Source organism: Cavia porcellus, unplaced genomic scaffold (genome assembly GCF_034190915.1).
Source record: "Cavia porcellus strain 051 isolate PalLab524CR breed Dunkin Hartley unplaced genomic scaffold, mCavPor4.1 scaffold_16, whole genome shotgun sequence".
NCBI lineage: Eukaryota > Metazoa > Chordata > Mammalia > Rodentia > Caviidae > Cavia > Cavia porcellus.
The window spans coordinates 35,935,472-35,962,245 of NW_026947499.1; the positions used below are offsets into that span (position 1 = coordinate 35,935,472).

General features: G+C 43.8%; 1 protein-coding gene across 5 annotated transcripts; it reads left to right on the forward strand.

The window, feature by feature from the left end:
- The first annotated feature begins 22 nt into the window (after positions 1 to 22).
- On the forward strand, positions 23 to 26,664 carry Ubn1 (ubinuclein 1). 5 transcript variants are annotated; one of them, XR_010039821.1, is made up of 18 exons: positions 23 to 708; positions 3,297 to 3,584; positions 5,765 to 5,851; positions 6,478 to 6,573; positions 6,913 to 7,047; positions 7,703 to 7,806; positions 8,503 to 8,941; positions 15,319 to 15,389; positions 16,629 to 16,758; positions 16,910 to 17,028; positions 17,218 to 17,346; positions 17,530 to 17,676; positions 18,596 to 18,646; positions 18,912 to 18,954; positions 20,090 to 21,310; positions 22,010 to 22,075; positions 22,315 to 22,404; positions 24,442 to 26,664. XR_010039821.1 is itself a non-coding variant. In XM_003477731.4 (18 exons), the coding sequence occupies exons 2-18, from the start codon at positions 3,336 to 3,338 to the stop codon at positions 24,489 to 24,491; spliced, it is 3,411 nt and encodes a 1,136-aa protein (XP_003477779.1). In that variant the 5' UTR covers positions 25 to 708; positions 3,297 to 3,335; the 3' UTR covers positions 24,492 to 26,664. The 5 variants fall into 5 exon arrangements, 4 of the variants coding, with proteins under 4 accessions (XP_063082496.1, XP_005007540.1, XP_003477779.1 ...); XM_003477731.4 differs by having other exon boundaries at positions 25 to 708; positions 21,826 to 22,075; XM_013141655.2 differs by lacking the exon at positions 23 to 708 and adding an exon at positions 4,163 to 4,290 and having other exon boundaries at positions 3,404 to 3,584; positions 21,826 to 22,075.
- Positions 26,665 to 26,774: the final 110 nt, after the last annotated feature.

Genomic DNA, 26,774 nt, shown 5'->3' on the forward strand with positions numbered 1-26,774 from the left:
GAGACTCCCGGCTGGTTCCCCCTCCCTCCGGCTCGTGACAACGAAGCGTCCAGGGTCTGCGGCGGCGGCGGCGGCGGCGGCGAGGACGGTGCGGCCAGCTGAGAGCAGGAGAGAGCTGACCTCGTCGCCCGCCCCGCCCCCGGACGCTGGACTCAGTTCCTTTTCCCTTCGTCGCTTCCGTTAGTTGGACGAGGGCCCCGGGCCGTTCCTGAGCCCTAGGCGCCGGCGGGTCCTGTAGCTGCGTGCGGGCGCTGCTCTGACGGATCTCGGCGCGGCCTGAAGCCAGTCTCCTTCTGATCCTGCTGTCCCGCGCCGGGCGAGACCCGCCTGGCTGCAGCCCGGAAGACCCCGGATCCCCGGTGCCCGCACCCCAGGACTGGGACACCGCGCTCGCTCGCTCCCGCCGTTGGCTTCCGTGGAGCGCCCAGTTCTCGGGGTGGCGCGCAGGTCCGGCCAGGGCGCTCGCTGACCGAGTTGTTTGTTGGACGTGGAGTTGGCATTTGTCCGCTTTTTTCTGGGCGGGCGCGCGGCGTGGCTGACGAGTCCCTGGGGCGGGGACACGGCCATGGGTCGGGGCACTGGCTGGGTGGCTGCCCGCACTCAGGGTTTGGGAGCCAGCTGCTAGCCGCGCGGCAAACCGAAGTGCGGGCCGGCATGAGGACCGTCGCGGGGGGACATCTGCGACCCGCGTGGGCGCTGGGGACAAAGGTGCGTGTCGTCCGGTTGGGTTCCTGCGTTACCTTCGCTATAGTTTGACACTTTCTAAGAAGTTGTGACAGCAGCAAGACAGATGTCAGTGTAGCGGGAACTGTTAGCTGCCATGAAGAAGGACTCCTGCCCAAACTTTTGCGGACCAGGTGGAAGCATGGCACTTTACAAAAGATCCCACTCCCATTTAGATTCTCCACTCCCATTTAGATTCAAGGAAGCCCGAATTGAGGACTAAACTAAACTTAGATTCTTGAGTCACCTGCTTGAGAAGGTGGTAGGCCCATTAGCTTTAGACTTTGTGCTGTGCAGAGATTGCAGTTGTAAGGGGTAGGGTATTTCAGTTTCCCTGAAGTACCTTGGATTACTTAAAGGGACTGGCATTTACAGTGTGCATGTACTTTTATTTTTTGTATGTTCTTTTAAAGACAAACTGTGTAGTGTAAAGTTAAGAAAAATAATTCAGTAAAACACGTTAATTTAGAAATTCTTAATTTTTGAGGAATTCAAGTATATTGTGATGACTTGATGAAAAAGTAGGAATCCTAACATTTACACTTCACCAAGAGCATTCCTTCTAAAGTCAGGAACATGGCAAAGAATGTTATTTTCCAATGGCCTGGAAGTTCTAGCCAATGCAATAAGACATGAAAAAAGCAAAAGTCAGTTATTATTTTTCAGAAAGAGAATTTTCATTTTTGTTGCTTGGACGACCTATTAAAATATAAGAGAAAACAAATAATTCAGTAAATAGACTAATTACAAAATTAGTACACACAGTTTAGTTTCACCAGTAACCGCTTGAAAATTGGTTAAAAAGGATATATGGCATTTACAGTAACAAAAGCATACTCAGTGTTAGGGACTAATCAGAGATGCAAAAGATACTAGCTTTTTTTCCCCCTAATTAGTTGATGATTTTTTTTTAAGAAGGTTGTTTTTGTGTGTCGAATACTAAAAATAATGTGCAACTCATTAAAGTTGTGTACTTAAAAATTTTGCTATTTTTAAGACTTAAATTGTACTCATAAATCTTGTTTTATTTACAAATCTAAGAATGTTTATGTAAAATCAAAACTGCTTAATTTTTGACAGATTCAATTAATGCACCCATTGAACAGATTAAATTCCCTTAAACAACTGGCACATCACTAGGTTAATCAAATTCCCTTAAATGTTTTAAACTGCATTTAATGTTTTATAGCTTTTTCTCTAATACTTAAAACGTCTTGAAATTGTAAACCTAATAGTAAAGATCTTCCTAAGAACTTAAATGCTCCTAAACCTAATAAACATAAATCAGGTTTTTTTTTTAAAAACATAAACATTTTAGAATTATATTTTCTTAAAGATTTCAAATTAAAATTGTCTAATATGTCATACTTTAATATATCTGATTCTCTTAAAATTTTCAAATGACTTAGAACAAACAGTGTCATGTGATGGTTATGAAACATCCTCAAATCTAACTCCTAAGTGTTAATATATTGTAGTTTGGATTACTTTGTTTTCTGGTTCAATTTTTGTACCATCTTGGGCTTTCACAACTAAGAGTATGGCTTTTTTGTGTTGAGTGGATTAAAGCTGCGATCTCTAAAACTTAGGACTGAGAAAGGTTGTATTTTTAAGTTACTAGCGGCACAGAACCACTTGGATTAATTGCTATTTCCAAGATTGCCTTTCTTTATCCTATTGAATAACTTGCTGATTTCTTCTTAGACTTACACTGTGCCTACTCCCTCAGAGTGGGACCTGTAAACCTTCACATTTCAGATGGGATTTACTATTTGCACCATCCAGTGCATCACAGATGTCCTGAGTGCATTGGAGTTTTCTTTTAAGGGACTCTCAGCGTCTTAGTGCAGTTGGTAAGTGGTCTTTCCACTGGCCAACATGTTTTACTGCTAATCTCTTTGCTGCCTGATAATTATTTTAATTTAATTTTTATATTTTTTACTCTTATCAGGTATTAGATGGCAGTTCTGTGGTGAAAGCCTGTCCTTATATTTTGTAGCATAGTGAGCTCAAACTGAGTTAAAGGATTAAATGTTTAAAAAAAAAATCTACAAAAGACCCTATAGATGAATTCTTTTTTTTTTTTTTTTTTTTTGTGGTACCCAGGTCGAACTCATGACTTTGCGCTTGCCAGGCAGGCGCTTATGCCACTGAGCTAAACCCCTGGCCCGGTGAATTCTTATTTAAGATCTAGCTGGAGAAGGGCATCATTCTAGGCATAAAGAAATGGGAGGCGTTCCATGGGAGAAGAGCCTAACTGCAATCCTTTTTGACTTCAATTGTGTAACATGGGATGATTTTCACAGTTAAGAAAAATGCACATTTAGAATGAGTACCAAGCCGAAAAAAGCAATAAATGGCAATTAAAATAGATTTAATAGAGTCTTGTCAACAATGAAATTATTTTAAATCTATGGGTTAGGGATAGTTCAGTGAAACAGCACTTGCTTAGTGTGTATCAGGCTGTGTGTTTTATTTAGCCTCAGCACTCCTCCCCCAAAGTTAAATAGAACAGGAAAATGTTTATTTTTTTCATCTTGGTTTGACTTGGCCCTTCTTTTCAATGTTAACAGAAGCCATGCAGTGACACCTGCTAAGACTTATTGGTAGCCATGTCGGAGCCCCACAGGGTCCAGTTCACCTCTCTCCCAGGTTCTCTGAATCCTGCTCTTTTGAAGAAGTCTCGGAAAGAGGAGATTGGGGGAACAGAACAGCATCAGGACTGTGAACCAGCTGCAGCTGCTGTTCGGATTACTCTCACCCTCTTTGAACCAGATCACAAACGCTGCCCAGAGTTCTTCTACCCAGAGCTGGTGAAAAATATACGAGGAAAGGTGAAAGGCCTTCAGCCTGGAGACAAGGTACACTCCAGTATCCCCAGATCGCCCTGCAACCTGCCATGTAGGTGTCAGCATGTACATATGGGCATTCATAGTAAAAAAGTGAGACTAGAAGTCTTAGATTGCCCCAGGATCATGTAACTCATCCAAAGCAAGCATGTGGTTAGCCGATCTTGTTACTGGGCACAAAGGAAGAAAATTTATAAAATAATTATCTTGACTTATGCTAGAGAAAAATGAGTAGCACATCCAAGACTAATTTGAATTATGACTAATTAATGATGGAAACAGCATTGAAGCAGGTGTGGTGACAAACACCTGTTATCCCATACCTGGGAGGCTGAGGCAGGAGAATTGCTGCAAGTTCGAGTGCTACATAGTGAGACCCTGAATTGTTGGAGGTGTGCTCTGCAGTGATAAAAGAATAATATAATTTAGGCTGTGGGTATAACTCAGTCCTAGACTCAGCACTTGTGTAGCATGTGGGAGGCCTTGACTTCAATCCCCAGAATGGACGGGGTGGGGGGCGAAAGGGGGAGGGGTAAGAAGAAAATGAATGAATAATATAATGTGATATATTTGTGCATTGATTCATTTAGCATATATTCCTTACAATGTGAGGCACTGTGCTAGACACCGTGGACTATGTGAAGAGGGGAAGATGGTCTCCTAGCCTCAAAGGAACTTGCAATCTTGTAGATGTTTTAGGAGAATTGTACCAGTGAAGGTAACAGAAGTTACAATGTGATTATTGTTTAAGTCAGCTACAAATACAGACCAGAGGGCTTGGGCAGAGGAGAATTTATAGTCCAGGGTGCTCTGTTTAAACAGAGCCAGACCTTCATATAGTTGGGAAATAGTAGTCATTATTGGTACACATTTTTTTTCCTTCTGTACTGGGGATAGTACCAGGGCCTCGTGCGTGCTAGGCAAGTGCTCTACCACTGAGCTACATCCCTAGCAAGTTATTGGAAGATTACTGTTTATATGGTATAAAGGAATATATGTTGAATCCAGTGATGTTCAAAATTGGTAGAATTTCTTAAAATTATTTTAACCACTCAAGTTATGTATGATCATTGAAAAATTAGAAGATACACATAAACACTAGTTTAAAAAAATTACCCATTTGTGTATAGTTTTTAGTGTGTTCTGTAATATCCTATTGTGCATACATGTTGTAAATCATTTAGTAACTAATGCTTATACATGGGTCTCAGTAAGCCGAGATGAAGGAGGGTGGAATAAGAGAATTTTGTTTCCAAACAGCATTCAGTTTTTAGTGTTTTTGGTCTATTCTGAAGTCCTAAGCATATTTGGTACAGATTAAGATTTTAGCTGGACATAGTGCTGCACACCTGTAATCCCAGCAGTTGGGAGGCTGTAGCAGGAGGATCACTATGAGTTCAAGGCCAGCCTTAACTACATAGTGAGACCCTGCCTTAAAAAAAAAAAAAAGATTCTTTGCTGAAGAATCTTAAGGACCAACTCTGGAAAATTTACTTGAGAAAAATGTAAGCATAAGCTTGCAGAACAAAAATTAACTTTGAAAATCTTTATGGAAGTATTTGTGCTGATTATTGGAACTGGAGGACAAAATGAAAGGATGGACCCTTGAAGATAGATTTCCAAGGGTAGGGAATGTGGTGAACCTTAGTTTCACTTTGGTACTGCTGACATAAGTACCATTCAGGCTACTTTTTCTGAACAGGAAAGCAGAGCAGCTCTCTAGGACTTACACTACATTCAGTGGGTTCTTAATGTTTTTGAGCCATTGATTATTTTGGAAGTCTGGTGAAGCCTACAGATACCTCAGAATGTTTTTCAAACATGTAAAATAAGTTACAGAATTACAAAGGAAATCAACTCTAAACAGTTCCCTAAAGATTGAGCATTTTCTAATCTGTATTTAAAGCTCCATTACTATAGTCCTGTAATAGGTGATTTAGACATTTAATCAAGTTTTGTTGAATTACATGAATGGAAGTTTTACTTTTTTAAACAATCAAAGTAAATACTGATGAGTTGGTAACATGTACAAGTATTTTACCTTTGAAAAATAGTTGTTTTATGATACAGTTGTTTTATGATAGTTTTATGATACAGTGTTTATGGGTGTTACATAGTCAATAAAGATTCTATGGCTAGAGCTACAACAATTTTTTGTGACTCTTATTTTTTGTGGAATGGTTTTTTTACAGAAGAAAGATCTCATAGATCCTTTTAATGATGAAGAAAAGGAACGGCATAAAGTGGAGGCCCTTGCACGGAAATTTGAAGAAAAATATGTAAGATTTTTCTCTTGGGCAATGAAAGAACCTCATTTGGTGGGAGAGGTTTCCAGATATTTACATGTTCCTTTAGTAGACTATCAGGTAACCTGCACTGATCTGGAAGTAAATGGAAAGCTCAGAAAAAGACAATGTAACTGTTAAATAAATGTATTAATATACAGAAATCACTCACAGCAGGAACTGGTGTGTGAGCTAAATAGATGAATGAATAAGAAAGCTTATTATCCTGCTTTGGAAAAAGTGTTTTGGCATGAAGTTTAAGAAGCCATTTGTTGCCAGAATTGGTGGTGCATGCCTGTAATCCCAGTACTTGAGAGGCTGACCTCAAACTCAAAGCAGTCCTCCTGCCTCAGCCTCGCAAGTACTGGAATTAGCCTGAATTGCATGGCAAGACCCTGTCCAAAAAAAAAAAAAAAGCCATTTATTTAGTTTATACTTTTGTCTTAAACAATTTTATTTTGATACAAATCTGCCCTTTTCAAAGGTCTTCAGGGAAAGAGGTTTTGGGGTATATAACTATTGTAATACTTTACAGTCTTTTATTACTAGCTGATGCAGTTCAGTGCAATGTTTAATTCTGTATACTTATCAAAAAGCATGTGACCTCTTTTAAATTTTAGGGTGGAAAGAAACGTAGAAAAGATCGAATTCAGGACTTGATTGACATGGGGTATGGTTATGATGAGTCGGATTCCTTCATCGATAACTCTGAGGCGGTGAGTAGCCGGTGTGCAGTCTCAGAACTATTATACCTTGCTTATACAGATAGTGGCTAAAATATGGGGGCAGAGCAGCATGTGCTTCTAAGCAGCACTGTGAGAGAAGATGGTCTTTTGGACTCAGGCTGTGGTTCCTGCATCTGAAAATGATGATCACTATCTTAACACATGGTAGCGCACGTTGTTGTGATTGGCAGGAAGGATGTTTTCTTATGCTGTCTGAAGTAGGAAAAAGAAATGTAATTTTATCTCTTAAGAGTCCTGTGTACCTGTCTAGTGTACCTGTGGACCATAGAACTAGAATTTGGAGCTGACAGAATGTTTCCCCCTCTTCAGTATGATGAGCTTGTTCCTGCTTCTTTGACTACAAAATATGGAGGATTTTACATTAACTCGGGAACCCTGCAGTTTAGACAAGCATCAGAATCTGAAGATGACTTCATTAAAGAAAAGAAGAAAAAATCTCCAAAGGTTAGAACATGCTTGCTTTTGGATTTCAGAGATATCTTTTGATGTGACCCAATGAGATGAGTAGGTGACTCTTCTGAATGTGCAACGGCTTAGGTTGCTCAGAGGCTGGTGGAAAGGTTGAGCTTTGGCAAGATGATGTGAATGTGGGGGCTCCAGCCAGCCCTCAGTCGTGTCTATGTCACTTGATGCCCCAGCAGGTTCAGTTTCATGAGGTGATCTTGGGGTGGAGATGAGGGTGTGGAGTCAGGCATGAGGGTGTGCATTACTCTTGCTGGCCGTCTTTAGTGGATACATAGAGGACTTCATTTCCAAGGGATGTCACCTGCTGAAAGCAAGTCAGCCTTAGATTGAGTGTACTTTAGGTTCTGTGTACTACTACCTGTTACTTAAAATGAAGAAGGACATGTACATCCAAATGAACAAGGTTTCAGGCCTCAGAAGAGCCACTGTTGTGTCCACCCTGTTCCCAGGAGACACTGTTGGTGGGAATGCTGAAGGTCTGTGGTCCATTTACTGCTGTGAGAGCTTTTCTATTCCTGAAGGAAGTAAGACAGGGCTCAGGATGTGCCCCGGGAGGAGCAAGGCCAGTGCCCAGTAGTGCACTTGCTCCCCGAGTCAGGGAGCCGTGTAACTGTGCCTTGTCTTTAATTCTCAGAAGCGGAAGTTGAAGGAAGGTGGTGAGAAGATAAAGAAGAAGAAAAAAGATGACACTTATGACAAGGAGAAGAAATCGAAAAAGTCCAAGTTTTCCAAAGCCGGGTGAGAGGCAGCAGCTTTTCGCTGGGATAAGTCTGACCCGTGAGGGCAGGACCCCTGGGAGCTGACTGACCCTCCCCCACAGCTTCAGAGGAGGCAGTAGGCCTGGCCCCCTACTTTCCTGCTTGCTTCTTGGAGGGCTGTTCTGAGCCTGGTCAGCCACTCTCATCTTGTGTGTCAGACAGCCAGAGTTCCTCTGTTTCACTGTCAGTGCTGGCAGCTATTTCTGTCACTGTGTGATTGCTGATGTTTCTTGTTCTCTTGGGCACCTCTCTGTCCCAGTTTTTCTGTCTCTGCTATTTTCCTTTGCCTTTTGCAGTCATGCTTTCTTCTCAGTTAGTCTCATCCCAGCTGCCTCCAAGTTGTTGCTGCTGTTCTCTGCTGCTCCTGTTTTCTCCCTTTAAATACTTTTCTTGCCCGTCTTCTTTTCTGCAACCTTTTATTTCAGCTTGGCAGTGGTTCTTAAAACCCAGCGGAAATTTAGCATTACATGACACTGTGTTGCTAACCTGTATTCACTCTCAAGCTTTGGTCCAGAAGGAGCTCCGTATGCCAAAAGGAGGGAGGAGTAATAACAGGGTGGACTGTGACTAAGGTTCTCCTGGAGACCATTGCCCTGGGAGCAGGGGTAAAGGCCTCTTGAGTTTCCTTGTGGAGGGGTCCTATAGCCTCAGTAACCAGTTTCTGTCTTACTTACAGCTTTACTGCTCTCAATGCCAGTAAGGAGAAAAAGAAGAAAAAATATTCTGGGGCTTTGAGTGTTAAAGAGATGCTAAAGAAATTTCAGAAGGAGAAAGAGGCCCAGAAAAAGAGAGAGGAAGAGCATAAGCCTGTAACCATCTCATCAGTGGAAACTCCAGGGCTCCGGGAATTGGAAGGCCCTTCTGACCCCTTGTTGTCACTCTTTGGCTCTACTTCTGAGAATGACTTGCTCCAGGCAGCCACTGCTATGGACTCCCTGACTGATCTGGACCTGGAACAGCTGCTTAGTGAGTCTCCAGAAGGAAGCCCCTTCCGAGATATGGATGATGGAAGTGATTCCCTCGGGGTGGGATTGGACCAGGAATTCAGGCAGCCCTCTTCCCTCCCTGAAGGCCTGCCAATGTCCCTGGAGAAACGCGTTAAGGAACTGGCTCAGGTATGGTGACACATTGTCAGGCTTTCCTGGAAGTGGTTTGGGCAGATTGGCATTGGTTCTGCACCACGTGAAGCTCGGGGCCCAGCGATACTCTTATAGAGTTGGCAGTGAAAGTGTGAACTTTTTCTAAGCTCTCTGCTTGTCCTAAGTGAGGAAACAGTGTAAACTTTGCCCATCAGGCTTCTTTAGGCCTTTCTTGCTTCCTTCATTTCTGGCAACTACTTTCTTCTTTTTGCTTGCAGTTTCTTTCCCACACATTTTTCGTTTTTTGCAGTAGGCAAACACTGATGTTGGCAGCAGGCAGCTGAAGCAGAGATTCATATTTTGAGTATTTTGATGCAGGTTTTGAAAACTCACCAAAGTTTGTAAACAAATATTACAGACTTATCTATGCATACTTGCTACTGGGATTTGGTTGCAACTTTGCATCCTTTATCATCCCTGATAATGATCACAGAAATTCTTACATGGTGATAAATACAAAGGAGCTTAATGTCAGTGCTGTCCATGCCCTGTAAACATTAGCAGCAACATTTACCGTATTCCAGCCTGCTATTTCCCTCTAGTGACTGGAATTGATCCCTACGTGCTAAGAACTGTCCATTCAGTAGTGCTATCATGAACCAAGCATGTATTGCTAGTTATGATGACATTACCTTTTAGTTAAAATAACATTTTGCATTAAGCATCATTTGTACTACAGCTCCAGTGGCATGTATACTCTATAGCTGTGAATTTTGAACTAGTGATTCTCATAGCATCTCAGAACCACTGTTATGTGTAATATCTCTTTAAGTTTCAGGGTTAAGGTGAGATGTCAACCATGACTAAAAATGATTTCTCACTTCCAGAATATATTTGACACAGTTCATGAAACAAAAAAGCATCTTACTTGAATCCCTAGTTCATCTGTGTTAACTTATGTGCAGTATTGAACATACGTTCTCTTTGGATGTAATGATTTAATGATTTAAATGAATTGTGCCATATCAGCAATTTAGAATGTATCTTAATATAAAATTGAACTGGAAGGAGTTGAACCTCAAACTTGGCATGTTTGAGCACATTGCCCTGTATTTGCGCTCAGAAATCATGTTTTAAAAAATATTACTCCTTGTTATTCTCTGGTTTGTAATCAAATTATTTATAGTTTCTAAAGGCTTATTAACCCCATTGAATAAGGACTGGGTAACAGAAGCCAGTTGTTTAGAGAAAGACCAAAATAGAATTCTTGAGTGATACCTTCATTGCCACTGTAGGTCATGTACTAGAGTAGTAACTTTCTATATCACTTTCTTCAGAAAAATGGAGGCACCTTTAGTGGAAATTAAACAGTGTTGGACTGTGATGTAAGAAACCTGTTATGTAAACACCCTCTTTGGGAAGGTGTGATGGTTCTTGGATGTCATACACAGGGTTTAGGATCCTGAAGATACAGTGGGCCTGGGTCCTGATGGGGAGGTAGTGACTGGAGAGGTTGTTGATGTTCTGAGTTGAAAATATAGTGTTGGAATGTGAACATGGTATTTCAGTCTTCACCTGGTGCTGCTCTGTAAGAGTCTTAAGAAGCTTTGGAAGATGAGTGAAAAGTATGTGGGGGATTATCCATTACCTCATTAGTCTAAAAACACTTTCATTTTGCATATTCCTTTCTAGCCTCTACATTTTTTGTGTTGTGATTATAGTTGTGAATAATTTTTTCCTGATTTTGTTTCACTTTATAAATATTATTATGAAGCCCTCATTATTTTTAATGATTGCATTAAGAAAGCTTATTTTTAAAAGTGACTTAATGCCATTCCAGAAGTATCTCCAGATGCTCCATTTCAACCAGAGTCATGTGCTTAAGGAGTCTACAGCTTCCCACATGTGTGCACAAGTGCTTTGGAGCCCCAGGCCCTATTGAGAATCTGCTGAGAAAGGTGTCTTCCCAGGGAAAGAATGCATTTATACACAGAAGTTATGTACAATTCCCAAAGCCATCTGTGAACATTTGGATCCTTACTAAGGAGAGATCCTAGGTCTTGAAATGCTGCTGAGCTAAATCCCCAGCCCTGGACGTTGCTGTTAGAAAAAGGGAGAAAAAAGACCTTAAAATACTGTCTTAGTAGTAATCCAGTTGTCTGTAGTGTGGGCTGGCCAGGTGGTTTTTCTCCTGATTCTGCTGAACTCACTGTTGTAGCTGTATTTAGTTTGGAGTTTGACTGGTGCTGACCAGGCTTCCTACTCCTGGGCCCTTTTTTGCACGGGTTTCTTCAGACTGTAGTTGATCTCAGCAGCATGTCAGTGTGAAAGTGTAAGTTGCAGGACCCCCATATCTGGTATGAGGGTCTGAATGCTTCTGCTGTACTCTTGGCCAACACAAGTCGCAAGAACAACCCAGATTCAGGGTTTCAGGAATAGAGAGGGTCCTGTTCTGTGGTTGTTTTGCAGTCTACCACAGTATATAAAAGATTGTACCCTGATATATAATGATCCTTTATGGAAAAACACTTTATCAAAGCAAAATAGGTTTATTTTCTAACTAAATTTGATACCTAAAACTTTAAAAAGTATCTTTGAAAACTTACCCATTTTAATTTATTTTATTTTATTTATTTTTGTCTTTTTGAGACAGGGTCTCCCTATGCAGTTCAGGCTGGCCTTGAGCTCACTTTGTAGCCCAGGCTGGTTTTGAACTCGCAATGATCCTCCTGCCTCAGCCTCTCGAGTGCTGGGATTACAGGCATGAGTCACTATGCCCAGCTAACTTACCCATTTTAAAGAGGTATTCCCAACGGGAACCTTGCTCAGTGCCCAAATGATGTTCAGTTTCCTTTTCATGTTACTTCATTTTTCATTTCTTACTCATTTGTATCTTTTAATGGGCCCAGGGAATCCAGTGATACGGTGATCTTGTCCCATCTTCTGTATGTTGGTTACATGTTTTTTCTTGGTTAGTGGAACATAGTTCAGGTGCTCAGGAAATTCAAGTTTGATACACTCGTAGGTTGTTGTCATGATGAGTGAGGCAACTGATCAACTTGGTCTGTATAGATGACCTAGAGCTGTTTTGGTCTTTTTCATTCAGGCGTGAAATGGCAATGATCCTGAGATCAGAAAATAACAGTCCCCTGTGGTACTCCCCCTCCACTGTGCCTTCCTTGCAAGTTAGAACTTGTGCGTTGCCAAAAACCCTGGGAGAGGAATTTAAAGAGAATAAAGTAGGGGAAACCCCAACTTATGTGATCCTTTCAAAAAACAGAACCATGTCAGATTTTATTCTATTAAGCAAAAATAAGTACAGTACATGATTTTAGAGCTACTGAAAGGCTACAAGTACCTTTTTTTTTTTTAACACTAAAATAATTCATTAAGAAACAGAGAAGCATGATAGCACACACCTATAATCCCAGCACTCTGGAAGGCTGAGACAGACTGTCCGAGAATATAAACAGGAAGTTTGAGCCCAGCTTGGCTGCTTAGCAGCTTAGTGAAATCCTGTCTCGTTGTTTCTAAAAATAGCTGGAGATGTGGCCTAAAAAGAGCTGGAGATGTGGCCAGGTTTTGGCTCAGCAGCATAAGTACCTGCCTGGCAAGCACGAGGTTGTGAGTTCAATCCCTGGTACCACCACCAAAAAAAAAAAAAAAAATAGAGCTGGAGATGTACTTTAGTGTGAAAGTCTTAGGTTCAGTCTCTAGTACTGCCTTCCACCTGCCAAAGTCACCGAAGGCCAGGTGTAGTGGACCTGTAGTTCAAGCTACTTGACAGACCGAGGCTTGAGACTAGCCTAGGATATATAGGGAGACACTGTCCCTTTCTCCCTCTCAAAGTAGGAAGGATAAGAGGGAGATAGGAAGGGAGAAAGCTAAGCAGCCAGGTGTGCTACACAATTGTAATCTAGCACTACAAAGGCTAAGGCAAGGGGATGAGAGTTTTGAGTTGCCCAGCCTGGGCAACATTGTGAATTCAAGAATTCAAGACCAGCCTAAATTACAAGCTACACAAGACCAAAAAAAAAAAAAAAAAAAAAGTGTTCGAACTATTACAAAGTAGCCTAATCAGGGTATTTGATTTAACTTCATTTCCTAGTTAATTTAGGATTGATTGGTTATACAGTTCTAGGCAAGAATATCTTCTGAGGGTGAAGGACAACCTCATTTATTCCCGGAAGGCTATCAGATATATATCCAGTTGCTCTGTAATTAGATTTATTTAAAAATGCAGCACTTGACTGATGGTCTTCAGTATATGTGTGTGTGTGTATATATCTATAGACAGATAGATAGATAAATATTTATCTATTTATTTTGATACCAAGGATTGAATGCACAACTTTGTGCTTACGAGGCAGGTGCTTGTGCCCCTGAGGCTAAATCCTTGGCCTTGATTGTCCACAGTGTAAAACTAGACACTTGGAGATGTTGTCTGTGGAAGGAAAAAAAGGCTTCAAAAGGAAAATCTTTTCAAAGATTAAAAAGGCAAAAGTAGCCAGGCATAGTGGCACATGCTGTAATCCCAGCACTCAAGAGGCTGAGGCAGGAAGATCTTCATGAGTTTGAGCTACATAAAAAGGGAGAAAGTTTCTGAAGTGTTGGAGAAATGGCTGCTAGTTAAAGATGAAATTTATTTCAAAACATAACCTGTTGATGGGTCTGACAAACAGTGAGGTATTTTGAAACACATGTTTCAGGAGTTAGATTGAATTAATTTGAGGGTAATTTGAACTAACAGTGTTAAGTTTAACCAGAAAATGACTTGGTGTTATTTTCCCTAAAACTAAATTCCAGTACCTTGAAAGTACCAAGGTGGGATTCTGAATGCTTCTGGGAGTGTATTGTGTTAGAGCCATGATGGGGAATGAAGTCGTGGAGAGAAGCGAGATCTAGGTAGAACCTGGCGGGGGCGGGGGGCGGGGGGATCCTTCCATAGTAAAAGAGACGGTGGACCAGATGAGCAGTCAGAGATTGGTGTGGACCCAGGGAGTTAAAGGAAGGCAGATGGTTTGATCAAGATTTATCCCCTCCTAAAGCAGTGGTGGTAATCTATGGTATGCATGCTGCAGCTTGTATCACTAAAAGCTCTGAAACGTGTACCATCACTGTTCAAGACAGTCCCTTGTTGTGTTTTGTTTTTTCTTTTGAGATGGTGTCCTGCCTTGCTGCCCAGGCTGGTCTTGAGCTTGTGGGCTCTTGATCTTTTTGCCTCAGCCTCCCAAGTAGTTGGGACTACATGTCACCATACCAGCTGTCATCATTATTTTTTGTTTTGTTTTGTTTTTAGTATGGATCAAACTCATGACCTCATGTGTGCCAGGCAGGTGCTTGTACTGCTGAGCTAAATTCCTGGCCAGCTGCCATCATTATTATGTTTCATGTCTGCTTTCATAAATTTTATTTTGCCTAAAGCCTGCATGTCAGCAACTCTTCTCTTTAGTTCACTGATTCTCAACATTGCACATTAGAGTCAAAGATTACGTTTACAGAGTTTGGTGCCTTGGCCACTTAAAGAAAGCATAATCCTGAGTCTCCTCCCTAGAGATTATAGTTTGATTGGTTGGAGGCAGCAGAAGCTAGTCATAACAGCCAAATGTGAGAACCACCAATTTCAGTCTTTGTAGAGTTTGCTACTAGGGTCCCTAGGTTTGCTGTTGTGGTCACTTCAGGGTCCCCTGAATTCTGGGTTGTGAATGGTATTCTCATTGAAAGCAAAACAAGCCAGGCATGGTGGCTCATGCCTGTAATCCTAGCACTTATGAGACTGAGACAGGAGGATTGCTGTGAGCCTGAACAACATAGCAAGACTCTCAGAAAACAAAAGAAAAAAAAACCAGAAATCAAAACAGGACTGTTAAGTAAACTCATCATTTCAGACAGTATAGCATGTCATTGTAATGATCTGGATGCTAGTGTGTGATGAACCATAAATAGATTATGAATTTTCAAAAGATGACAGTGTCCTTAAATATTAAAACTATGCATCATTATTTTTATTGCTATTTCTAGTGGATGGAAGTTTTTTTTGTTTCATTACTGTTGGTGTATAAAAATCCCACCTCATTGGGTAGTTGGTAGAATCTTGGCTCCAGAGTTTAGATAGCTGGTGAGTTGGCCTCTGACCAGATGCCTCAGGATTGCTTGGTTTCCATGTGGCTTTCTTTTATGTGACTGCTGTTTTAAATCATAAGATACACAGTCCACAGATGCTGCAACAGCTATGAATAAAGAGCGTTGATCACAAGTGACTTGAATCTGGGACTCGGGCAGAGTCAGGAAAGTGTTGGGAAAGGTTTACTGATAGATGCTTTTGCGGAGCAGTGACTCTTAGGCCTGTGGGTGAGTGAGAGGGATGTGTGGGGAAAGGGCACTAATGGCTGTTACTGTCTGCTGTGAACCAGGCTGCCAGAGCTGCTGAGGGAGAGAGCAGACAGAAGTTCTTCACCCAGGATATTAATGGCATCCTCCTAGAGTGAGTATTGTTTGTTTGTGTCTGTTGTTAACCATGCCTGGGTTGAGCAGGCCAGGGGAGCTTGGGAGTATAGTTAACTACGTATAGGTGACAGTATGGAGGTAGAAGAATTAGGTTAATATGGTTTCATTGTTGCTGTTCTATTAAAATAGGAACACAAAATACCTGTTCCCAGGAATGATAGACCATTCTAATCTTTAGCTACAAATCTTCAGTAGGATACTGTATATAAACAGTATTCTATTCTGTTAGAAGAGGATTGCTTAGCAAGTATGAGATGAGAGGACAGAGAAGGGGTTGTGTTGCTTGCCTGTCTCTGAAAATCCAGAAGAAAGAACAGTGTGGTGGCCTCAGGGTCTGCTCTGCATTGGAGTGCTCTTCAGTGCTTATTCTCTTCTTGTCACTTCTTGCCACTGTAGCCTTTCCCATCACAAGGCCGAGAACCTCTGAGGCATTGCACTGTGTGAATTGGAGTAAAAAAAGTGAAAAAACAAAAAATCCAAACATAAATCTAAGCCAAATTCCTGGGTTTGGCCTCCAGCTTTGCAGCTTTTCTCCTCTTGTATTTCATAGCTGGAGAAATTTGTTGTTCATGAACTGAGGATTTTTGCTGCATAAATGTTTGAGAACAGTTGTCAAGACATGGGAATGTTCTGGAAAATGACTCTGCCCTGGCCACAATCTAGATTGGCCACTGGGATCAGGAAGCATGGTCTGCAAAGAATAGATGGGGGAGGGCTGTGTGAATAAAGATCCCAGGTGAATATTTTCAAATATGGAAAACTCAAGGCATTAAAGAGAAGTATTGCCCTGCTTATCCAGCTGAGGGAACTGAATTTTGAAGATTTCCCTGACCTCATAGTAATAGATGGAATTGGGAACTGAAAAAAAAAACAGGGCTGGAAAACCTCACTAAGTTAACTCATTCTCTCCACTTTGTAAGCTGTTGGTTTTCTTTATGACATTTAGTACTCAGAGCTTCTCTTGGGCTCTGTTTTATTTGGTCCTGCCCTTGACCTGAGAGCCTTGACTCACATTATCTCATCATGTCCATTAAGTTTGGGAGTTGTTCTTGTTGGTTGCTGCACTTGGCTGCTCAATTGAATCCTGTGACCAATAGGATAAGATCTGACCTACTTTTGGCACCTAGCTTTCTCCTCCATATAATGTAGGGTGACCTAATGGAGAGTGAACTTACAGTGAGCCACAGACTGCTGATGACTCTGTTCTGTTCTTCAGCATAGAGGTGCAAACTCGGGAGCTGAGCAGCCAAATCCGTTCTGGGGTATATGCCTATCTTGCTTCATTCCTGCCCTGCAGCAAGGATGCTCTGGTTAAACGTGCTCGAAAACTTCACCTCTATGAACAGGTGGGTGGCTTTCGGGCCCAGCTGAGGATGGCTGAGTCTGTATAGGGCCCACATCTGTTACTGTGCTACCTCCTTTTGATTATCGCTATCCTCTGTCCTTAGTGTGAGAGTGGTACATAAACCATTTTGTGCTGTGTCCTGCTTTCTGCAGGGTGGGCGCCTGAAGGAACCTCTTCAGAAGCTCAAGGAAGCCATTGGCAGGGCAATGCCGGAACAGGTGGCCAAGTACCAAGATGAATGCCAGGCACACACGCAAGCGAAGGTTGCTAAGTAAGTTTGCCATATCACTCCCACTGTGTCCTCTCTTCTTGCCTCTATTTACTTACATTTCAAAATGAGACTTGGCTCTTTAGCATTTTTGCTCTCTGATCTTGGAAGTTCCAGTTTATATAAGAAAAGGAAGGAGGATGTGGTAGGTAGGAAGACTTCAGGGTCTGTTTGTCTGTCTTCCCCCTATAGGATGCTGGAAGAAGAGAAAGACAAGGAGCAAAGAGAACGGATTTGTTCTGATGAGGAAGAAGATGAAGAAAAGGGGGGCAGAAGAATAATGGGACCCCGGAAGAAATTCCAGTGGAATGATGAGATCAGGTGTGCCTAAACTGGGACCTTTCCTCATTTGAGGGTTTGTGGGGCCAGTGTTTAAGCATGTGCCTGTGTTGGTAGTAACAATTAGGCCCATTACTTTTATCAGAGCTGCTGGAAGCTCAAGATTAAAATTTTGAAGAAGCATTTGGGATACTTAGAAGTCTCCTATTTCTGCCTCCTCCTCAGGGAGTTGCTCTGTCAGGTGGTGAAGGTCAAACTGGAAAGCCATGATCTAGAGAGGAACAACAAGGCTCAGGCATGGGAAGACTGCGTGAAGGCCTTTCTGGATGCCGAGGTCAAGCCTCTGTGGCCCAAAGGTTGGATGCAGGCCAGGTGAGATGAGATGGGCAGTCATTCACTTGAGAAGTAATCAAGTGCTACTGTTGTAAAGCCAGGCCAGCAGAGATGCTGCCTTCAGGAGTTATTGTCTGGGTGGCTCAATTCTGATGTCAACTCCATACCTGGTGACATACTGTAACTATGAAGAGATTTTCTCAGTCTTCTTACAAGGGAGGGTACCTCTAGGGCTTTGTCCTTGTCATTTGTGTCCCACTTCAGTGCAGGATTGCCTTCCTAGTCTTCTCATCACAGTGTGTATGTTCCTGTTTTGACATAATGACTCCTTCCAGATGTTGAAAGATGGATTCATGATAGTATTCCTTACTGGTCCTAAAGAGTCTCACTGTCAAGTAGCAGGGCTGATTCATTGGAACTAAGCTAGGGTTCCATCCCAGAGGCTACAATAAGTAGACAATAAGACACATAATAAATGCATCACTTTCAACGAATGGAGTATGGTGCTGTGCCCAGGGCAAGGAAATTTACTCAGATCTGGTTTTCTTGGTTGGACCTGCTTGACAAGTTGTCTGTAAGTCACAAAGCCTTGGGGATTGCTCTTCTCTCTTTCTAGGTTGGACTTGTATAAAGATTTCTCTTGAGTTTCTCCAGGGAAAAACACATTATAGCCACTCCATATTTTGTCTTAGGGAGGACAGAGAATAAGTAGTAAGGAAAGTCCTGCTGCCTGGGGAAAACATGGCTGTGGGAGGTCAGGGCAGAGCCATGACCCTGCTGAGTCAAGCCCACAACTGTTTTTGGTGTGACTGCTTTAGATCTCAGCATGAATTTAACTCACCAGCCAACTGGATTTAATGAGGACTAGCCACTGGGCACCAGGCTACCAGCAAAGCTCTGGAAATACAGTCCTGATAGCCAAGGGTGAGTGTAATGCCTAGTGTTCTGTTTCTTTCAGAACTCTGTTTAAGGAGAGCCGACGAGGCCATGGACACCTGACATCAATTCTGTGAGTGTCTTGGTGTTTTTACTTCTCACGACTCTGTTATTGTTTTTTATTTGTTGGCTTTTGTCTTTCTGAGACAGGGTCTCACTGTGCAGTTTGGGCTGGCCTTGAGCTCACTTTGTAGCCCAGTCTGGTCTCAAACTTGCAGCGATCCTCCTGCCTCAGCCTCCCAAGTGCTGGGATTACAGGCAGGAGCCACCATACCTGGCTTCTGTTACTGTTTTTTGTGGATCTTCTCTGAATCTTTCCATGTTCATTCCTTTCACAGGGCCAAGAAGAAAGTAATGGCTCCTTCTAAAATCAAGGTGAAGGTGAGTTAGCCTGCTTAGGCCATGTGTTCACTGTCCATTTCTCCCTGCAGCCATGTTTGGGAAACTCCTCAAGTGACCATGGCAGTTCATTATGCTTCATTGATTAGGAGGACACCTATTCAGGTGGCCTCTTGAACTTTTTTTTTTTTTTGGTATTGAGGCTCAGACTCACGACCTCCCATTTGCTGGGCAGATACTTATGCCGCTGAGGTAAATCCCCAGCCGGCTTCTTGAACTTGAACTAGCTCAGAGACCTGAACTGGCCAATTGACCGTCTCTAGTCTCAGTTATACAAAACAGTGCCTAGAGCTGGCTCAATTGCTGAGGATGCTCTCTGAGGAGTGTAGAGTCTCCACAAAGGAAGGGCTGCACACTGATGGTTGTCTTCTTGTGGAGGAAGTATACAACGTATTCTGGAACAGAAGCACAAAAATAGAGCCTCTGGTGAGCTCCCTTTCAGAATTGTAGAAATACAGTGAGAGGGGTAAGAGATATGAAAACTGCCTGTCAGTGTAGAGAATATTGCTACTTGTCACAATTTTACCACCTCTTGAGGGCTGGTGGTACTGTCCACTGTATGGAAAGAAACTGTCAGACCAAGGAGTGTAAATCATTTATTCCTAAGTTTTTGCTGAGCTCCTACAATGTCTGAGGCACACTGCATTAAAAATAGGGCTGCAGAAGTGATGGGGTGGATCCCATTGCTACTTCATAAGAAGTATTGTGAAAGGAAAAAGTCAAAGTGGAAAGGAAAGCTAATTTAAGGCAATTCTTAGGCCTTGCATCAGTCTGATTGCAGCCAGGAGCACTCTGAGATACTTTAAATGTTAATAGGCAGAGTGTCTCCTTGAACAAGTCTTGGGCTTTTTTAGAAACAGAAAGGAGAAAAGTTTCCCTGTGGATGTAGTTGTCAACAAAACATGTGTCCCAGTCTCAGCCAGTCCAGCACATCCTGGAGGTTGCTCAGTGTTTTGCATGGCAGGCATGCCACCTGCTTTTGTCCTCTTCTTGTTTTTTAATTAAACAAGCAGGCTCAGTCTTTGCAGCTCAAGTCGTTCTCATGTTCGTGTCCTCAAAAGGCCAATGTTGGCATCTTTGGATATTTTTAAACATTAGTGTTTCTGCTTTCCTTTAGGAATCTTCCAGTAAGCCTGATAAAAAGGTTTCCATTCCATCAGGACAGAGTGGCGGCCCCACTGCTTTGCCCTCCGAACACCAAGGTGGAAGCCTGAGCGTTGGGAGCATGAGCAGGGAGCTCCCATCTCAGGGGTCAGGTGGCCTCACTAACCCTGCCTCTGTCAACCTAGAGGACTCATTGGATGACGACCTAGTCCATAATCCAGCCTCCTCAGTGGAAGCCGTGTCCAAGGAGCTGGCTGTGTTGAATAGCAGAGCATCTGGGAGTTCTGAATTCACACTGCCTGCACCCTCTAAAACAGCAGAAAAAGTCACAGGTGTTTTGTGTACAGAAGAGAAAAGGAACTTTGTGAAGCCCAATCCTTCTGCACCACCACCCACTAGCACTCTGCAGTCACCCCTCAATTTCCTGGCTGAACAGGCTCTAGCACTAGGGCAATCTTCTCAGGAGAAAAAACCAGAGAGTTCTGGCTACAAAGAGCTGCCCTGCCAGGCTTCCCTCAGTAAGGGCCTGCCAGAGGTACACCAGTCCAAAGTGAAGCACCACAGCTTGCCACGGACGTCTCACGGACCACAGGCAACAGCTCCTGTGCCTGGCCCCCAAGTCAAAGTCTTTCATGCAGGCGCTCAGCAGCAGAAAAGCTTCACTCCCCCAGCCCCATTTGTTAATAAGCTCCAAGGCTCAAAGGCCGCTTCTCCACAGCAATGTCACCGTTCCCTCCTTCAGCTTGTGAAGACAGCAGCCAAAGGCCAGCCCTTTCACCCCTCCACACCTGCTACCTCAGGAGGCTTGGCAGCCTCTAGTAGCAGCACCCATAAGACCCCAGCCTCATCCTCCACTTCGCTGAGTCATCCAGCAAAACAGCACCCACCTGGTTCAGCAGGGCCATCTTACAAGAATAACCCTTTTGCCAGCTCCATCTCCAAACACGGGGCTTCTTCTGGCAGCTCTTCCTCTGGAGGAACACCAATGCAGAGCTCAGCATCTGGGGCCCTGCTTCCCAGTGTACAGTCCCCCTCCACAGCACAGGCTGCCAGCCGGCCCATTCCAAGCTCAGCAGTGAAGAAGCCACCTGTTTCCCAGAAGCTGACCCTGGTGGCCCCTCCTGGTGGTCCAAATGGAGATTCTAGTGGTGGTACCCAGGGAGTGGCAAAGTTATTGACCTCTTCCCTGAAGCCTGCAGCTGTTAGTAGTGTGACATCGTCTACCTCCTTGCCAGTGAGTATCCCAGCCATAAACCTACCTTGCCATACATGACGGGGAGGATAGTGAGGTGTAATTATAAGAAGTATGGATGCATGTTGGGAAAATGAGAGCTTTTTTATCTTTTACTTTTCCAACATACAGACAAAACTGTAGGCAGGTCTATCCAGAGAGGTTTTTCTTCTGCTGTGTTCTTCTCACCCATACGGTAACTGTGTATCTTAGTTTCCAGTTTGTTTTTCCTTTTTAAATCAAAGACTGATAAATACATATAAATATATGGTATATATGATATACTTTCTTCACAAAGGCACATTTAGTATCCTGTTTTTAAAATTAACCCTGTATCCCAGAAACTATTCCATTCTAGTTCATAGAGACTGTCCTTGTTCTTCTCTTTTGGGCTGCAGAGTAGGAATGCCCAGAGGCATTTGATGAGTATGTTTCCATCCTACATATTAACAGGGTTGGTTACAGTGAGCTGTGAACAGGATGAGGGTTCTGACCGCGTGGCTGTGTTTCCTCCCCAGAAAGGAACGGGTGGGGCTGTGCTGCTGACCAGCTCCTCTCCCTTAAACCTACTGTCTTCATCCTACAAGTCCAGCAGCCCCAAGCTGCCTGGAGCCATGAACTCTAACTCACTGGGGATCATAGCTCCTGTCCCATTTCCGCTCCACGTACTCTCCTTCAGTGCGGACTCCTCTTCCAAAGCAGGGGTCTCCAAGGATGCCATTGTCACAGGCCCAGCCCCCGGGACCTTCCATCATGGCCTGAGCCACAGTAAGTCTTGCTCCTACCTCTGTCCCTGTGCTGTGGTGTGCTGTGGTGTGCTGTGGGTCCTGCTGTGTGTCTGATGTGAACACAGGGAACATCCCAGGGATGTGCTGAGCCCCTCTTTTTGGCGTTTGGCTTCCATACTGGCCCTGTAGGTCATCAGGGGCTCTTGTTGGCCATAGTTCCATTTTTCTGTTCTGTCTTCAATGTGTGTCTTTTGTTCTCTTCCCTCCTGTTTCTCTCAGGTCTTCTGGCTGGCTTGCACTCCAGCCCACCTCATGCAGCGCCTCTCCCACACGCTGCTGTGTCCACCCATGTCCCGCAGAGTCTGCCAGGTAATTGCTAGACAGGCAGCATGCCATGCACTCTGTGCACTGTTTCCCATCACTTCTACACGCTGTGTCTGTCACCAGGGCTTTCCATGTCTCTGCCTTGTCACTGTGGTGTTGTCTTTCTTGCCTTTTGTCTCAGGGCTCTGGCTTTGTGGGTATCAGAATGACATAAGCCTCTACCGTTTCAAGTCTTCCCCTTACCTATTTCTGTAGTGGCTGCTAGGTCAGCCTTCCCTGAGCTGTGAGCCCAGAAAGTTTTGGGACCTGAGTAACAGAATTGCTCTTTACCTTAAGTGTGCCTTTTTCATTTCAACTAAAAAGATAGTAGTAATGGTAGATCGCTTCCAAGAGCCACTGTGCACTCTAGGACCTTTATAATGAAGTCATGCACCTTCCTGGCCTTGTGTGTTAACAGAAGCTCACCACACTTAGTTTTCATAAAAGGAAAGTCCATGTAACACTGAGAAGCCACCATACATGACTTGGGGGAAAAACAGCTTACTTTTAGTAGCATGGACCCAAGAGAGAAGCAGCTTTCATTCTGGCTGGATGTAAAAACCTTCCTGGAAAGTTTTGGGAGCACACAAGGAATGAGGCCACCTATGTCTTCCTGAAAAGTGGTGTTTTTGGAAATAGCCCTAAAAGCCCTAGTTGTATAGCTAGTTTGATAACACAAAAAGGCACATGTGCCCCAGGGGGGCATCTTGTAGACTTGCTTCACTGTCCTGGATCTTTGATTTTTGGGTATACACACCTCATGGATTCCAGTGTGAGAGACCTGGTATATCTTGGTTTTAAGCTCATGTCTAACTGTTCTAGACCTGCTCCCAACATATTCAAAGAATATACTGGTAAGGAGAGAGCTGTCCATACGGGACCTGGGCCCGGTAACTGGAAATGGGAGTAAGAGAGAATGTCAGGAGGCTGGAGCTTTTGTAGTAAATGCCACAAGCTGTCTGGGGTGAGAATGGGTTTTGCAGACCTCCAGATGAAAACAGGTCCTCTATGTCTGTGGATATTCTTCTTCCTCTAGCACAGCAGAAGCCTGAGTGGAGTGTCCACTGGAGGTGTGGGCATTTCCAGAGCTAATAGGGTAGGAGCCATGTTGTGTGAATGTCACACGGCCTCACCTCTGCTTGCTCTGGGGACTATTGCTCTTCAAAGACAAAGTAATTGAAGAGTCACTAGAAACAAATCATGGGGTCTGTGGTATGTTCAGCCAAAAAATAGAAAAAGAAAAAAACAAAACAAGAAAAAAACAGTTGCGTTTTTATACTATTTTCTTGTTTTCTGTCTGGGTATTAAAAAGCAGAACAGCTGCCAGGTGTAGTGGCACACTCCTGTAATCCCTGCGTTCGGGAGGTTGAGGCAGGAGGATCGTTGCAAGTTTGAGACCAGCCTGGGCTACAAAGTGCACCCAAGGCCAGTCTGAACCACATAGTAAGACCCTCTCTCAAAAAGACAAAAAAAGCAGAGCAGCTGAGCTCACACTCGTGCTGTGGGTGAACTTTCTGTTCTTCCTTGGCTGTCCTTTTCTTTAGATTGTGGGGGGAGGGGCTGTCAGTGAACGCTCTGTGTCACAGTGTTGGGCTCTGCCTTGTTTTCTGCTATGCTTTGCTTCCCCTTCCTCCGTGCATTAACTCAGGATGCCATTGCCTTTGCACTTGGTCCTGCAGTTATCTGAAGGTCTTTTGATAGTAAGAAAATCATTCTTGCCACTCTTGAGTTCCCTGTGATCTTCAGGCTTTAGACACACAGACAAGTGTGGAGTAGCACTTGTCACCTGAGATGTACAATAGCCCAAGCTGCTATTCTGTGCACCCTGCTCAGCAGCCACACCTGCCTGCACAGTGCTTACTGCCCATGCATGCAACAAGCTGCTGCAAATAGCAGTGCACACAACCACCGTCAAATGTTTTGCAGCTTGAGCCTTGAAATACATGAGAATGTTTGCTGCTTAAATGACCTCCTTGAGGTTTGGTTATGCTGCCTAAAGGAAACAGAGTTCCTAAAAGATTTGCATTATTTTTTGTTTTACAGATGCTTCTCAACTTCATGGAAAAGGGCCTGGTGTACCACGGAAATTGTGATTGCTTCAGAGGACAGGCTTGACTGACTTAGGTCTGGGTGGAAGCTGAACATGTAGGTCTCAGATGATGGACATTCATTGCACTCTCTGCCTACTGGTTTTCTCCTGGAGCAGGCGGGAATTCTAAGTGGAGCACTTCTTGGCACTTCTGATGTGCCACCAATTAAGTGAGCGGCTTATGTTGCTCATGAAGCACTTAAGACCTGGTGCTCTGGGCCCTGTGGCTTTATCACTGGACAGAGGCAGCTCTGGGCTGGGAAGTGTGCTGGGCCTTGTTGGGAGCTCAGATGGCAGATTGGTTGGCACAGCTGTTTTAGATCTGCCCAACCCCTGGCATTCAGCCTGAGCCTTACTGACCAGAAGTTCCTTCTGGTCACAGTAAGATCCCTGGATGGTCACAGCATCCCATCCCCTGCCTGTATACTCAAGAGGACAGGACCTGGGCCAGAGCCACAGGTGGGAGACCTACCTTGTCTGCTTGCAAAATACTAAGAACACATGTTGTGTGCTCTTTGTGGGGGGGCCGGTTTCTCCTCTGACCATGACAATGAAGCTCTTATAGAGAAATGACTTTTGTAGATTCAGCAATTGTGGTAGGATTTTTAAAGACACCCTATCTTGGGGCTCAGTTTTCGTCATTACCATTACATGCATTGGATTGAATGGGACTGCTCTTCACACATCACATTATATGAAGACATAATTCCAGTGCCTTTATGGTGGAGCAGAATTCGACAATACATGTCCATTCAACCCCAAGTGGATCTGAGATGAAGACCTTTTTAAAAGATCTGTCTGTATTTAAGACATAACCAGTTTTGAGTTTTTTATGGCTGCACGTCATAACCTGTGCTATCCTGATTTGAATATCACTTGGGTCCCCAAGTCCGAGTCGAGCCAGGGTTCCCATTTTGTTTTTCCAGAGTTGGTGCAGGTGGATTGCAGAGGAGCCCCCAAACCCTTCATGTCTAAGGGCTGAGGAGACAAGGGGTTTTAAAGGGTTCCAAGTCGCAGGTAGACATTCCAGTTTCTTATTCTTAGAAACCATTCTTAGGCAGAGCTGCAGGAACAGGCCTCTGTAAAGTGTCTGCTGCGCAGAACAGGCCTGGAAGTGCTAGAGCTCTCCAGGCAGTGGGGTTCAGTGTTGATTTGGGGTGGGGATGTGCAGAGAACCTGGAGAGTGGATCTGAGACAGGTAAGAATAGTGACTGTAGAGCTCCCATCTCCAGGCTGCTCAGACTCAAGCAGTGGCCCCTTCACAAGGACTGTGGGGACACTTACCTGGCCTGTTGAGTAACACAGGTGAGTCTGACTGCCAAGTAAGCAATTTCAGATATGTTGAGAGCAATCTGCATCCTCAGCATGCATACCTGAGTAAAAAACATCTAGATTTCTGACTCGCAGTGTCTGATGATCAGGAACTCGCTTCCTATGGAGGTTGGCCACTTCCCCCTTTTGTAGGAGCAAGACCTCAGTCAGCGGTTCAGCCTGGCCTCTGCTCTGACTCCTTTTGTATGTAAGAACCAATCTGTTTCACATTAGGCCACATGGATTCCTTATCCCTTTATTATATATTTTTTTGCAACTTGGATTTCCAGTTTGTTTACAAATAGTCTTAGGTAGTAGCAAAAGAGCCAAAGAAGAGATTTGTATAGCTGAGCTCAAAGCTGAGCTGAGGCTGTCAGTGAAGACTGAGCAGTGGGAACTCTGCAGGCTCCTCTGCCCGTGAACACCGGGTCCCATCCCCAACCCTTCCCGCCTTGGTGCTCCCTCCTCCCTGTGTGCCACTGAGTGTGCAGCTGGAGCAGGATGCCCTCATCTTTAGGAATCTAGTGATGCCTCTTGCCTCAGGGAAATGTTTCTTTGATGGGGAGTTTGAGACTTCTTTTTCTTGTTTATGCTTTATTTGTGGTAAGGAAAGAGTGAATGACTTAAATAGCCATGGCAAGGTGGATCCTTTGCCAGGCTGTGTGAGGGTGGGGCAGAGCATGCTCAGGGTGCTGCAGGGGTTTCCTGGCAGGTGATAGTCTCTGAGCACTTACCAGACGTGGCCATTTCTTAAGTGTGAAAGGGACCGTGGCTTTTGTGCAGCGACTATGTTGGTGTTGGGGGTGGTGTGGAAATTGTTAATCTTGTATAAAGCAACTCAATAAATTGTTTCAAAGTTTTCAAAATACTTGTCATTCTTTTCTACTATACTTGTAGTTCTTCCAATGGGAGCAGATATATATGGAATATCCATTGTGGCTAAAAGGACAAGAGGGAGTGGAGGAAACAGAAGAAA

Excerpts from the sequence above, each read along its gene's own strand:
- Ubn1 (XM_003477731.4), top strand. The coding sequence starts at position 3,336 with ATGTCGGAGCCCCACAGGGTCCAGTTCACCTCTCTCCCAGGTTCTCTG. Across the intron at positions 5,852-6,477 it reads GGAAATTTGAAGAAAAATAT|GGTGGAAAGAAACGTAGAAA; the intron begins GTAAGATTTTTC and ends TTTAAATTTTAG. Across the intron at positions 16,759-16,909 it reads AACTTCACCTCTATGAACAG|GGTGGGCGCCTGAAGGAACC; the intron begins GTGGGTGGCTTT and ends TGCTTTCTGCAG.